Consider the following 14988-nt stretch of genomic DNA (forward strand, 5'->3'; position numbering starts at 1 on the left):
ACAAACACGTCCCTAACCCAAATGGGTCCCAGCCCTGTATTGATAGCTCCACCCACACATACATACGTAACCCAGGCAAATAATGGAAAGAAATGTGTCTTTATCATAGCTGAAGGGAAGAACAATACGATTGCAGATAAACAAACAAGCAAAAATGACACACAAGCATAATCATGTAAAGGACAAAGGCATATATTAGTTCTGTGTAACAAAGCAAAACAGCGTTTATCTCAGGACTCGGGGAAACTCCAACCTGAGAATATGTGGCCACTTCCTGCTCCTTCAGTTCTCTCCAGCGCTGGAAAGCTGATCCTACATGAACAAGTCCTACTTCTTACCTTATCGTAAGCCTTTCTTCGCTTTCTTCCTTTGTTTTTATCCTCCATGTCAATGTTAAAACCGCTTACTGCTAATGTCACACATGCGCACTGAACACTCTCTCCGCCACATACTGACAAGCCCCGCCCCTTTCTGCTCATTGGCTACACATTCGTTTTGATTTTTGTTTTGATTTTTAGTTTATCATTCGGCCCGACTCAGTTTTCTGAAGCATTTCTCAAAATTCGGAGACCCCGCCTTTAAATAATGTAACCGGTGAGAAACACAGCTTTCCTCTAACCACGTACACGATGACGTCTGTTCTCTGGATCTAATCTCGGATCGCATATCTGTAGTTTGTTTGCAGCCGCGAAGCTGAAACGACAGAACGAAACGGATCCGTCGACTCGTTCGTCTTTATCAGGGAAAAAAAATACAAACGAAAAAAATAATAAAGTGCGATAAAAGGTTAAATCATTCTAAAAATGTGGAGTTTATATTTATATATTAGGAGCTCATTAATCTTATACACACCTACCATCCCTCTGCGTTTCTCTCAGCCCGATGTCAGCTGTAGCAAATGAGAGGCTATAAATCAAGCAGCTCATCCGTCAGCACGTTACATCTATTCAGAAGCCTTCAGCTGCAAATGACATGATCCATACCTCTTATTTATTGCCAATATTACTCTTATAATATTGCTGTCCCGAAATGTTTCCTGCCTTTATTTTATATCTATATATTAATATTATTTTGCACTTATTTTCACTGACAGAGATCTTTTCTGAACTGAATTAACAACATGGTTAGATTTAAGATATTACACTGACATGTTCTTGGTTCTGTAGCGAGCCGGAAATGGTTCTGTTACTTTATTCATATATGGGATGGTGTACGGGATCTCGAAACAGTTCTCTGTATAGTTTTATTTATTTTAAAGGGTTCAGTAAATCCATGTCAGATGGTTGTTTATAGAATCATTTAGGGGTTGGTTTTTATAATAATGATTATTATAATTATAGCATCCCGCGCTCGCACCGCTGCAGCCTGGGCTCAATTCCCGGGCAGGGAACTGACACGGCTACTAAAGGGTTAACTCTCAGTGCCGGTCCCAAATCCGGATGAAGTGGGAGGCTTGCGTCAGGAAGGACATCCGGCATAAAACCTGTGCCAAAATCAAAATATGCAGATCAGATGATGCACTGTGGTGATGCTGATCAGGGAGCGGCAGGAGGACAACAAAAACATCACAAAAAATTGATATTGAAAATAATTATTGGTGTCATTCCAACAAAGCCCTCTAATGGTTTATGCTATATTTGAATTTGCTTGATTTTCTTGTATAATAATAATAATAATAATAATAATAATAATAATAATAATAATAATAATAATAATAATAATAATAATTAGACAAACAGCTATTTCAAGTCATTTCAAGCTATTTCAACAAAACCTGCATTGTGTTGTGGACAAATTGCCTTACGTAATGATTACAGCAAAACTCCTCCCTCTTCCTGAAGTGTTTCATCCTTATAATTTGAACTTTTTCACAATTTCATGAACTATTTATTTCTTTTTCTAAAATATTTCCTAAAATTAACACGTCATTTTAAAAAGATCTCACAGCTTCTACCTAGTGATAAGAATCCAAACAAAAAAGTAATGCATTAATATAAAAGGTTTATTGCTAAAATTCTTTTACTATTACGTGAGTCATTTCATGATTATTTTTCCAGTGTACACTAGTAGACACCATCATTTTTCATCTTAAACCTCAGCAGTTTGTCAAGGCTAACTGTTTATTTATACATTCATTTTCTACCGCTTATCCGAACTACCTCGGGTCACGTGGAGCCTGTGCCTATCTCAGGCCGCATCGGGCATCGAGGCAGGATACACCCTGGACGGAGTGCCAACCCATCACAGGGCACACACACACACACACTCTCATTCACTCACACACACTACGGACAATTTTCCAGAGATGCCAATCAACCTACCATGCATGTCTTTGGACCGGGGGAGGAAACCGGAGTACCCGAAGGAAACCCCCGAGACACGGGGAGAACATGCAAACTCCACACACACAAGGTGGAGGCGGGAATCGAACCCCGACCCTGGAGGTGTGAGGCAAACGTGCTAACCACTAAGCCACAGTGCCTCTCCTAACAGTTAGTTCATTCATTCATTCATTCATTCATTCATTCATTCATTAAAGAATGACACTAAGTCTGCACAAGTCTGCAAAACTTCACAGTTCCTGCTATATCTTACTGTCATGATCGGAGGTGAAGACAGACACAGATACAGACTTTATTGTAAATCTTTCTGTAGAAAAACAGAGAAAGGAGAACAAACACCTAAACATCATCAGTTGACCTTAAACGATTCAGTCGTGTATCTTTTATCAGCAAAGGTGCAAAGAGACAACTAATACCAAGAGTTGAAACAAAACCGTGATGATATATAGTAGGTTGTGTATATTAGCAAACTTGATAGCAACAAAGGCTTGAGAATTAGACATCGAGTGAAACGGGATGCAGGTGGGTGTGATGTGCGACTGGGCGCTGGGGCTTATAGTCAAGTGCCGATGAGACTTCCATTATAGTAGATATAATCAGCAGACATCGTTCCCTCAGCAGCCTCTCTATGTTGTAAGTGTTAAGTTAATATGATAACGTATATCTTGGATCCTGAATCCTGGAAGTTTTTTTTAGTTTGTTTGTTTGTTTGTTTTAAAATATATAGCAATCTGTGTTAGAACGTTATTGTATTAGAGTAAGTGGGAACCAAATTGTGGTATAAACAAATAAAAATAGTTCAATTCTTGCACATTTTCTCTGAATCAGTGCAATATCAAGTTAGCTTTAAAATATCTGACGTTCTTATAAAGTCTTCAATCTGAAGTCCTGCACATTTTGAGGCTTTCCCTGCTCTAAAAATCTGACACAGCTCATCAGCTGACTAACAAACCTGAACACGGACGTACTGGTTGACTTACAGGAACGAAAACATGAACCCCAGGATTGAGAAACACCGTCTTGGCGAAGCGCTACGCAGACAACCTTGTCCTGAATGAAACACTGCACGTCGTAAATGTCCCCATGTCATATAAACGATTATCAGCACTCCTCGAACGACGGGGTAAAACGTGTGTACACAGTAGATGGGTATGATAGATGGGGGGTTTAAGAGACTGTGCTGAATCTAATTTTGGCATCATTCAAGGTCCCTCCATCTGCTGAACTCTTAAATGTCCTGAGACGGCACACTGCTCTTAATAGAATAACGGACAAAGTCACCACCAAGGGCGATGTCAAAATCGTTTTACACACTCCGCTGGTCGAGATGCTTTGTGTGTGTATGTGTGTGTGTGTGTGTGTGTGTGTGTGTGTGTGTGTGTGTGTGTGTGTGTGTGTGTGTGTGTGTGTATTGTCCTCAAGCAGCATTTCAGAGTATAAATATAAAACTTATTTCACAATATTATTTATAATCGCTGTCATGGTTATTGTCCAGAATGGTCCAGATATAAGAAAATAACACACTTACTTATCGAAGCGGTTTCTGTACTACATAAAGTGTACTAAAATGATCCCTTTAAGAATGAAAGTGCGGCTTAACAGAGGTCACGTGACACGAATGGCTTTAGTCTCAGTGTTTGTAAACTTTCTCCATCAAACGTCCTTTAAAGACGTCACACTTTTTGTAAATGTGATATTCAAATTCCATTATTTTCCATCTGACCCTTTTCTGTCCTATTCAAGAGAAATGACAAGAGGCAGCAGAGATCTCGAGAGAATGAGAAACAAGCTTGTGACATCGCCATTCGCTCTGCCGTTCGTCATCATTTCCCTTCATAACATCTCATGATTCTTTCAGCTGAACTGCTTCATTTCTAGAATTTCCCGCTCTGATATTCTGCAACCATTTATTGTTGTCACTGTTGTCATTATCATCATTGTTGTTATTGTCTTTATTGTTGTCACTGTTGTCATTATCATCATTTGTTGTTGTCACTATTGTTGTTATCATTGTTGTCATTGTCGTTAATGTTGTCATCATCATTGTTGTTGTCACTGTTGTCATTATCATCATTGTTGTTATTGTCTTTATTGTTGTCACTGTTGTCATTATCATCATTGTTGTTATTGTCTTTATTGTTGTCACTGTTGTCATTATCATCATTTGTTGTTGTCACCATTGTTGTTATCATTGTTGTCATTGTCGTTAATGTTGTCATCATCATTGTTGTTGTCACTGTTGTCATTATCATCATTGTTGTTATTGTCTTTATTGTTGTCACTGTTGTCATTATCATCATTGTTGTTATTGTCTTTATTGTTGTCACTGTTGTCATTATCATCATTTGTTGTTGTCACCATTGTTGTTATCATTGTTGTCATTGTCGTTAATGTTGTCATCATCATTGTTGTTGTCATTGTCATCATTGTTGTCATATTTGTTGACATATGTGTTGTTGTCATCATTATTGTTGTTGTCATTGTTGTTGTCATTGTTGTTATTGTTGTCACTGTTGTCATTATCATGTTGTTATTGTCGTTATTGTTGTTACTGTCATTATGATCATTGTTGTTATTGTCGTTATTGTTGTCACTGTTGTGATTATCATCATTTGTTGTTATTGTCGTTATTGTTGTCACTGTTGTCATTATCATCATTGTTGTCATTGTCATTATTGTTCTTATCACTGATGTCATCATCATTGTTTTAATTGTTGTGGTCACTATGGTTTTATCATCGTTGTTGTTGATATTGTTGTTGTCACTATTGTTGTCATCGTCATTGTTGTCATCATAATCTTTGTTGTTGTCATTGTCCTTATTGTTTTTGTCACTGTTGTTGTCATCATTATTGTTGTTGTTGTTGTCATTGTCATTACTGTTGTTGTTCTCATCGTCATCATTGTTGACGTCATTATGGTTGTCATCGTTGCTGTCGTCATTGTTGTCATAAATGTGCGTTGTTGCCATTGTGTGTGTTGATGTATTTGTTGTTGTTGTAAATCTTTTTGCTGTTGTGTTTGTTTTTCTGCTCTGATCTTCTAGTCCATTCCTAATTTCCCTCCAAATAGCATCTCTACACATCTGTCACACACATCCAGCAGTAAAAATCCTACTGAGCACTCGGACTCTGACTCGCCACTTTTCTGTCCTCACGAGGTTCCGACTGACCATAAAGTTTGCAGGAAACAGTCATTGAAGTGAACAGTCATTGTTCTGGGAGGAGCCCGTAAAAGAGCCCATGCATTTAAAGTGATCGTAACCGTTGTTTAGAGACCATAAGTGTGTATCACTAGGAATGTGGTTACAGTGTTGCATTTTGGGAAATCTACAGGATTAAGTAAGGAACCATTAAAAACCTATACGCTTCATGTCAACTTCAGAGGTTTCCATTCAGCTGTAACAGCATGACAATAAGCACGTCCTGCTTTGTAAATCACATAATCACCTTGTGTTTGTTTGTCATGGTTATGCTGAAATCAGTGCTGACCTACGTTACTCATCAGTCCCAGCAAGTCACATGACCAAGTTACACGTCACTGATCATGTTTCATGTTACTTTTCATTAGCAAGTTTATTTATTTTCTGCTTTTTGTGTCTCTCAGTTAAGATTTTGTTGTTTTTGTCTTAATCTGTGTCGTCATTGTAGTCCTTGTTGTTGTTGTTGTTCTCAGTGTGGTATTTGTTGACTTATTGGTTGATGTTGCCGCCAATATTGTTGTCCCCATAGTGTTTGTTGGCATGTTTGTTGTAGTTGTCATCTTTGTTGTCATTACTGTCACTTTATTGTCTCATTGTTTGCATAGTTGTTGTCATTGTCTTCACTCTTGTTGTAAATGTCGTCGTCGTTGTATTTCTAGACATATTTGTTGTTTTCTTTGTTGACATCATTGTTGCTGTTGTCATTGTTGTTGTCCTCATTGTTGTTGTCATTGTCATCATTGTTGTAAATGCTGTCAGTGTTATATTTGTTAACATATTTGTTGATGTTGTCATCGTTGTTGTTGTAAATATTATTGCCGTTATGTGACGGCTCATTTGTTATCGTCATCTTTTGTTGTGGTAAATGTTGTTGTCATTGTCGTCATTATCGTCTTAAATGTTGTCACTGTGATATATGTTGGCTTATTTCCCGTTGTCGTCTTTGTTGTTGATGTTTTTGTCATTGTTGTGGCTGCTACAGCCTCACTCACAGTCTTTGCTTTTGCCTTGTTTTGTGGTTCTTGTTTAATCACAGTTTTGTCTGTTTATTTGCATTTTACGCTATAAAATGTTTGCACTTTCCACCTTTGCCTTCTGATCCTGACGCGGTCGGTCTTGAATTTCACTATTTGAGATTCAGCCACAGAAAAATATTAGTGGAAAAAAAAAAACTAATGTAAAATGAGAAAATTGTGTCTCTCTCTGCCTTTGAAGGAGATTAAAAAGTAGTAGCCAGTTGTACAAGTACAATTTCTGGAAAACGGTACAGCAGCTGGAGCTTGTTTTACTCTAATCTCGGGACCAAGTAGGTCTAATTTAACTCTGAAGTGCCGACCCAGACACGTGCCTCGTCTCTTCGATACCGACTGCTCCTCATTAACCTTCTCACTTCAATCAGCAGTCACCTGCCTGCACTCGCACAGACACACACACACTAAAGTTCTGTGTGTTAACGTTAACGCAAACACACTATCAAATACCTAATGTCACAGTTTCCAATATTAGACTGCTGTTAATATTGTGACCCCTGAACAATTTCGAACAAACACTGACGACGTCGATCATCTCACGGGTGCTAAGAATCGCCGTTCTTATATCTCTCGCGACCGTGTCGTAACGAATGTGACGGATCGGTTTTGACGAGAGGGGCAGAGTAAATAAATAAATAAATAAACGAAGCAAATCAAAGCCGACAAGAGACGGTGAGCAAAACGCTGCCATATGTTAAACGTCGTCTGAGCCGTTCAGAAGGAAACGGTGAGAATTCGTAAAGCAGATACCGAGAGGATAAATATGGACTCTAAATCCAACCTGATTTAGAGATAATTGCTTGTTACATATGATAATTAAACTGCGATCATTCGTACAGGGCAGGTTGGAGTGGAGGCGGCCGAGTGTTAAAAGGCGACACCTGTTTGAAATGAAGCTGTTTTTAGCGAGAATTGGTTTGTAACCTCAACCTAAACCCAACCTGTTTATTTCTTTTCATACAACATTGATCCTGACTGGATGGATGAAGTGCCTGTAGTATCGAGCACATTCTTGCTTTTCATTACGTTTTGTTGAATGAGAGACTGCGCTTCCTAATCCCATTCCCATCGAGAGATCATGAATCCAGAGTGTTGTGTGCTATTTATTTATTTATTTTTGCATTCTCAAATAACGAAGTGAATAAACCTTCACAGTAAAACAGTGATCCTGCTGTTACGTGTCAGTGTACCTTCTGTTAGCCTTGCTAGGAGTATTAGCTTTGCAAGCCTTGTTAACCCTGCTAGACTCTGGTAGACTTGCTAGAATTTGCTAGCTCTGTAGGCATTTGTTAGCTATTTGTTGTCCTTGTTTGTTTGTTTGTCTCTGTTAGCCACGTCTTGTTTACCGAGAACAGACGAGATTGTGTATGAACCTACATTGCACCATGTAAAAGTTTGATTATGTAGTATAGACCAGTGGTCCCCAACCCCCGGGCCGTGGACCAAATTGTACCGGGCCGCAAAAGGAACATTAAATTATTTCCATTTTATTTACTGTGGTGTATTTCTCTCGGGTTTGTGCGACTTTCCATGGACGAGAGGTTAATAACCGGGAGCTGAGAGACGTCACCTAAAGCCGCACCAATACCGCGCATGCGCAAAATATCATGATATTGGGCCGGGTTTAGGTGAAGTCTGGAGCTGAGCGGCTGCAAGCGGCAGTGGTGTTGTAGCTTTGGTGGAGAGAAGGTGTGTATCGCTCTTCTCTCTGTTCACCGGTACTTTGTTATGTTTAACAGTGCTTGGTGTACGTGTATATTGTGTTCGCTCACATTTAACCCACAAATTAGCAAAAATGAGCACGAAACAGACGTCGTTAGAAAGTTAGAAACTCTGCCGGTGTTCTGGATTAAAGTCATGGCGGAATACCCTGAGATTGTCACCACAGCACTTAAATCCCTATCGCCATTTCTGACATGCTATCTGTGTGAAGCAGGGTTTTCTGCAGTGATGGCAACCAAAACAAAACCACGGAATAAACTGGACATAGGCAACGCACTTCGGGTGTCATTGTGTCCTATTACCCCAGATGGAACCGTCTCGTTGCAAAGAAACAAGCTCAGGGTTCTCATTGATTTAGCGTTGTAGTGAGTTAAGAAGGCATGTTTAAATACAATTAAATTAAAATTATTAATTTTAATTTAATTGTATAGCCGCCATGCCCCACCCCCACCCCCAGCTGGCCACAGCGAAAAAAGGTTGGGGACCACTGGTATAGACAACATGGGGCAATTTTGGTTAATTTAGCGTAGGGTAGTCAGTTACTTGTGCATCTATTGTCTGGCGAATCCTTATGTGTTTTCAGAAACCTTGTGTATGTGGATCATTAAAGCATAGGCATACCTTTTACCCCCTGTCCTGTCACCATCATTTTGACCCAATCAAAACTCCTACATGATGTTATTGTCCCTGCACTTTCCCTAGGAATGTAACATCTGCACTCAGAAGTGACTCACAAAGTTTGTTCCAGCTACGTTACATTTTTTGGTTGTAAAGCAAGATGGTTAATACATCTGGTGACAAATGAATCTTTATTGCTGTTGTTTTGTTGTGCAGTTCTGTATTTGGTTTTTAACTAATGCTTTCATTCTTGTTGATGTACAACTGTTCAATTCGATTCAGTTTGATCTGTATTGAAATTTTAACAATGGATGTTGTCGCAAAGCAGATATACAGTATTTGAAATCATTCAGAAAATGACCATTTTAAAACCTCATTCATATTTATTCCTAATGATTAAGCCAGAGATGACGGTGGTAAAATTCACTTATTCATTCATTCGTTCATTGTCTACCGCTTATCCGAACTACCTCGGGTCACGGGGAGCCTGTGCCTATCTCAGGTGTCATCGGGCATCGAGGCAGGATACACCCTGGACGGAGTCCCAACCCATCGCAGGGCACACACACTCACACACACTCTCATTCATTCACGCACTATGGACAATTTTTATAGAGATGCCAATCAACCTACCATGCATGTCTTTGGACCGGGGGAGGAAACCGGAGTACCCGGAGGAAACCCCCGAGGCACGGGGAGAACATGCAAACTCCACACACACAAGGCGGGAATCGAATCCCCAAACCCTGGAGGTGTGAGGCAAACGTGCTAAGGTGGTGGTAAAATGATATGAGGGAAAAATCTTGAGTGGAACCAGACTCAAAAATTACTGTATCATGACCATATCTATAACTGGACAATTAGCACTATACTAGTCTATAACTTTTTTTTAAATGACTTGATTCTGGTACAAAGCATAAGAACATCCTTAGTTTGCCATGTATCCCTTGTCTCAGGGAGCCTACTTTTATCAGCCACTTGTAACCTCGATAGTACGATATCCCCGCAAGGCTTTTCTGCTCACTCGATGCACTGCTTAGCATAAAATACTGATCGTGCTCCATCCTTTGGTCTTCATTATAGATTGGAATTCTCACATTAGAATATTTGGATCCATTTTCTATCTAAAAACGATTGTTCCTATTCCATTTCTGTCTGTGATGCCCTAAGTTCTTGTTCATAAGCATCTAAAATTTGACGGTGTTTATCTTCAACCGCTAAAACACAGCGTGAGGTTATGAACGGACTGAAAAACACACGTCTCGCACACGACTCACTTTAGATCAGACTCACAGCCAAGAAATCATTAAACATGTGCCATACATCAATTTCTAAACACCAAGGCGATGTCAAACGATCCAATTTTAAAAGCTTTTATTTTTACACTGTGTGAAATCTGGTACTTTTCCAGAACTTTATTTTTTCTTCCATCTCTGTTGTATATCTGGATGATGAAGCTGATGTAATTCACCACAGAGGGACTAATTTGTGACTCTTTCTACCACTAACCCTCACACTTTAAAGCCCTAACGCTAAGGGAGCAGCGAACACTCGCCTAATATTTCGTCACGGTGAATGTTCTTGTCAGGAATTTGGCCGTTAACAGTGACAGCTTTTATATCTGTGAAGAATTTTTACTTTACTATCATTTGAAGTATAGCCCATGCATTGTTTGGATTTTTTTATACAGTATAGCCTGAAATATTGTGGGTTTTTTTGTTGTTGTTTTTTTAAACAGTACATCTTTGGGTCAAATGATTTGTTTTTTGTGGTCCATCAACTGCCAGATTATTTTTTATATAACAGCTTTTGTTCTCATCTGTTTTAAAGATGGTTACATTTTACTGATTCTGCGATATATATCGACATTAAAGCTAGAGATACGACATGACACGAACATGAACGTTGTGTAGCGTCATAAAGCTCCATAATATAACACAAAGCAGGTGAATTTCTTGGTAATTTTCTAGAACGTTTTGATATGTTTTTCTCTGAAAGTAGTTCCGTCAGCCAAATCACAGGTTTAATATTAATGCGCTTGTTCTAGTTCATTAGTGTTTATTCCAGCGGTGTCCGGTCTTATCCGCAAAGGGCCGGTGCAGGTTTTAATTCCGACCAAGCAGAAGCCACACCTGATTCCACCTGTTTAATCAGCTGTACTTGGCTTTTATTAGACTCTGGTGTGGCTTCTGCTTGTTTGGAATGAAAACCTGCACCCACACCGGCCCTTTCCGGATAAGATCGGACGCCGCTGCTTTATATAGCTGACTTGTAGGAATTGTAAAAAAAAAATCCAAGGCCCGTTATCTGTTTTGTGACCTAATAAAAAGATCATCGTACAATGTTGAAGTTTTTTTTGTGAGCCGTTTATTTAACATTTAAGGAAGGAGACTTTAGTGTCACCACTTCGTAACAGGAAGTTTTCCAACATGGGGAAATCACTCTGGGTGTCAGGACTTTGGCCACGATCTTTTGTTGATGTTCCGTGTTCACGTGTCTGCCTCGCCCTTGTCTCTTCCTCCCTGCCTCTGCACACCTGTTCCTCGTGTGTCAATTGTTGTCAGTATTTAGTCGAGCCACGTTGCCTAAAGCAGCGCGGAATCCACTGTTGTCGTTGTTCTAGTCGTGTTTGGTTTTGTCTTTGTCCTTGTTCTGTGTTTTTATTTAATAAATCCTGTTTAATGCTATCCTGCACTTGGGTCTGTTTTATCCCCGCGTTCCTGACACTGGGGATTGTGGATACTTTGTCAAGTCAAGAGTCAAGAAGCTTTTATTGTCATTACAACCGTGTATAGCTGTTACAGTACACAGTGACATGAGACAACGTTCCTCCAGGATCATGGTGCTACATAAAACAAAGACAGGGCTAAGGACATGTAAGTAGTCTTAGCCACATAAAGTGCAACTGTGTAACCTGGTGCAAACAGTGCAGGACAAGACAAACAAGACAGTGCAGGACAAAAGACAGTGCAGGACAAAAAACAGTGCAGACATAAAGTTACAAGACAATACAAAAAGTACAAAAAATACAATACACAAAAGACAATAAACAGGAAACAGAAACAGCGCCGACCGACCGGCGTATATACTGTATGTATATACTGTATGTTCAAACTATACTTTGCTGTGTATGATGAGTGCTTACAAGTTTTTGGATGTTCCACAACATTTAACATACATATAAATGGAAGTATGATGTGTCATTATTTCCTTATTTTCCCCCAAAAATGCCTGTTTTTGTCGTGTCCATGTTGATCATCGAATGTCTTTGTCATGTCCCAATCTAAAGTAGTGTTAATATGAAGCTCATGTGAAAATGACTGAATTTATAGTGTTTCATAAGTATTTCTGTTTTTACCTACAATACTTGGAGCAATATTTTTATTTTTATTCAGAATTTTTATTTTCACACAGATGTTTGTATCTTCAAAGTAAATATTGATATCGGGGAAGAAATTGGTTTAATATCAATATTTACCTTGAAGATTTTTTTCTTTTTCCCCAGTACACCGTCATTCCGTTCGATGAGCAGAATAAAAATAGACTTATTAGATTCCTTTAATCAGTATAATAAAGGAATCTCATAAGTCTATTTTTATTCTGCTCATCGAACGGAATAAAGTTGTACTGTGGAAAAAGAAGAAAATGGTATAAGAGGAATAAAAAACCAAGATGCGATGACATTAGTCACTTTACATCACATCGGGCAGCTTCACAGCACCACGTCACTGATTAGTTTACTGTAACTGCACATCTTGCAGGTTGTGGTAGAAACTTCTGGTAATTAAAACATGTGATTGTTTGTATTTACAGGAGAAGAACTTTACGAGACATCCCCCTACGAGCCGATGCATTTCTCCGATGAATTCCGACTCGCTTCTATTATTTCAGGTAGGAGAAATTATATTTAACTAAACAGTGTGTTAATTTTGAATATTGTTATGGCATGTGTTTTGCCGTAAGGTTACAATCCTGAGGAGCAGCTTCTCAGTATCCCATTAATATTTGTGTCACATAAAGCCTTAAGCTCAGTGTGTGTGTGTGTGTGTGTGTGTGTGTGTGTGTGTGTGTGTGTGTGTGTGTGTGTGTGTGAGTAAATGATTGATTGAGCAGGCAACCTTTTTTTTTTTGCCTTTTTTTTATTGAGCAGAGACTTATTCGCACTTATTGAGACAAGAATAAAGGCTTGAAGGTTCAGCAGCTTTACTTTCTGTTGTGTAATAAATGGCATCGGATTCGAATATTTTTAGCATTTGCCTCTTTGTAAACCTTGATGATTTATTAGCAGATCTAATCCCGAGCTCGGAGGGGAAAAAAAACGATCCACAAAAACAAACCAAATGCTTTGGTTATATAAATACTCATTATTTTCTTGGGTTAAGACGTTAGGTTTCGTTAAAGCCGCATTATAAATCGTCACTTTTTAACGCTCAGCTCATTGAGGTGTTGTCTTTCTTATCTGTTGGAAGTCTGTTGGAAGGATGTTGGATAGGTAATTCATCAAGTTTGAATACGGTCCCACGAGTCGCTTATAAAGGAGTACGGCGAAATGAATGCTGATAAGTATTGGTACAGTGAAACTGAAATTAAGGAGGCTTTCAGTTTAGTCTGAAACAGATCACGGCTCACATGATACACTGCCCATGTTAAAAACTGTCACTCGGACCAGGACGTGCAGCACGATACCGAACCTGAGACTTCTTGTAGGAGGTGGTGTGAGTTCGGTTGCACTGGAACCATGATGCAATTCCCACGAATGTGAACGCAACTCTTCCTCGGATCTGATCTTGTTCATGAAGTAAAGCAACCTGTACGTGTTTTAGCCGATGACGACATCATTCGTTTCGACAACACGTGTGAAGCACGAGTGACAGGAGAACGCTGTGGGACAGAAGAGATGAGGTGAGACGCCTTACTCTGTAATAGAAAAAAAAAGATAATAATAATAAGGTGAGTCAATATGGTTGTGTTCTCTATGTACGTTATGATGATGTAAGACGAACACAAATACACCGGGGTTCAAGAGAATCAAGTGAGTCTGAAATCATCTCAACACTGTGGGGACAAAAGGAACAAGCACACTCAGAATCAGACCTTAACAAACATGCTCAGTGTTAAAAACACATGATAATATATTTATACGTGTGTGTGTGTGTGTGTGTGTGTGTGTGTGTGTGTGTGTGTGTGTGTGTGTGTGTACTGGGGATGCACTTATTTCCAGGGATTTCAGAACAGCGTAACTTATATTGCGTCATCAGGCAGGCGTGGCCTATTTGACAATCTAACCCTAACGATAAGCGTAGTTTTTGGTTGTTTATTTGTTTTCGAATATAGCTTAACTGTAAGATAATAAAGCATAATAGGTATAAAATATAAGATTTAACTGTATGACTGTTTTGTCCTTCATTATCCATCGTAGGTACGATTTTTTTTTTTTAAAGAAGGCATTTTTACAAGGCCTCCAGAAACACGCCCACTTTACGTCATGGTAACGAAACCCCTGGAATTTAGTGAATGCCGTGTGGCACTGAGTCGACCGTCGGCCATTACAAAACTTGAACATTGAGAAATCAACATAGATTCTACATTCAAATCCGCTTTAATTTTATACAAATAGATTAATAAGAAACTGAATTAACACTAACTCCACTCCCAACTTTAACTCTTACCTTAACGAATCGAATCGTATCAAACATTAACAAACTCACAAGCACGAGCCGATCGGGCCGGCCTTCGTCCGCTTCCGTCTCTGGCAGCTGAACACGTCAAGCTCTGACTGAATCTTCAGCCAAGAAAAATTCAAATGAGCCAAGCAGACAAACGACTCTCTCTAAGCTGTTTGTGTTTGCGTTCTCCTTTCTGCATCATGATCTGGTGTAAACTGGCGTATTCGCAATTTAAGCAACGAGCATATTGATACGCAACACGCTCCATTCTCCACGTCATGAACATGCATTTGATGCACAAAAGCGTGGGAAATCCGTGCGGGCGCTAAAGGTGGAGAAATGGCCAGTGTATCTAATTAAACCTGATTACATATTCAATTCGATCTGCTAAACTTACACAATTAGCGA

At 39.2% G+C, this 14988-nt stretch overlaps 1 protein-coding gene across 4 annotated transcripts in view; it reads left to right on the forward strand.

Moving 5' to 3' along the window:
* gfra2b (GDNF family receptor alpha 2b) overlaps positions 1 to 14988 on the forward strand; it is a 111925-nt gene that overhangs the window by 34468 nt on the left and 62469 nt on the right. For all 4 annotated transcript variants that reach the window (XM_047805266.1, XM_027175430.2, XM_027175433.2 and 1 more), the window contains exon 3: positions 12728 to 12805. In XM_047805266.1, the coding sequence (XP_047661222.1) occupies positions 12728 to 12805 (78 nt within the window). The remainder of the gene's footprint in view (positions 1 to 12727; positions 12806 to 14988) is intronic.

Source organism: Tachysurus fulvidraco, chromosome 20, assembly GCF_022655615.1.
Source record: "Tachysurus fulvidraco isolate hzauxx_2018 chromosome 20, HZAU_PFXX_2.0, whole genome shotgun sequence".
NCBI classification, from domain to species: Eukaryota; Metazoa; Chordata; class Actinopteri; order Siluriformes; family Bagridae; genus Tachysurus; species Tachysurus fulvidraco.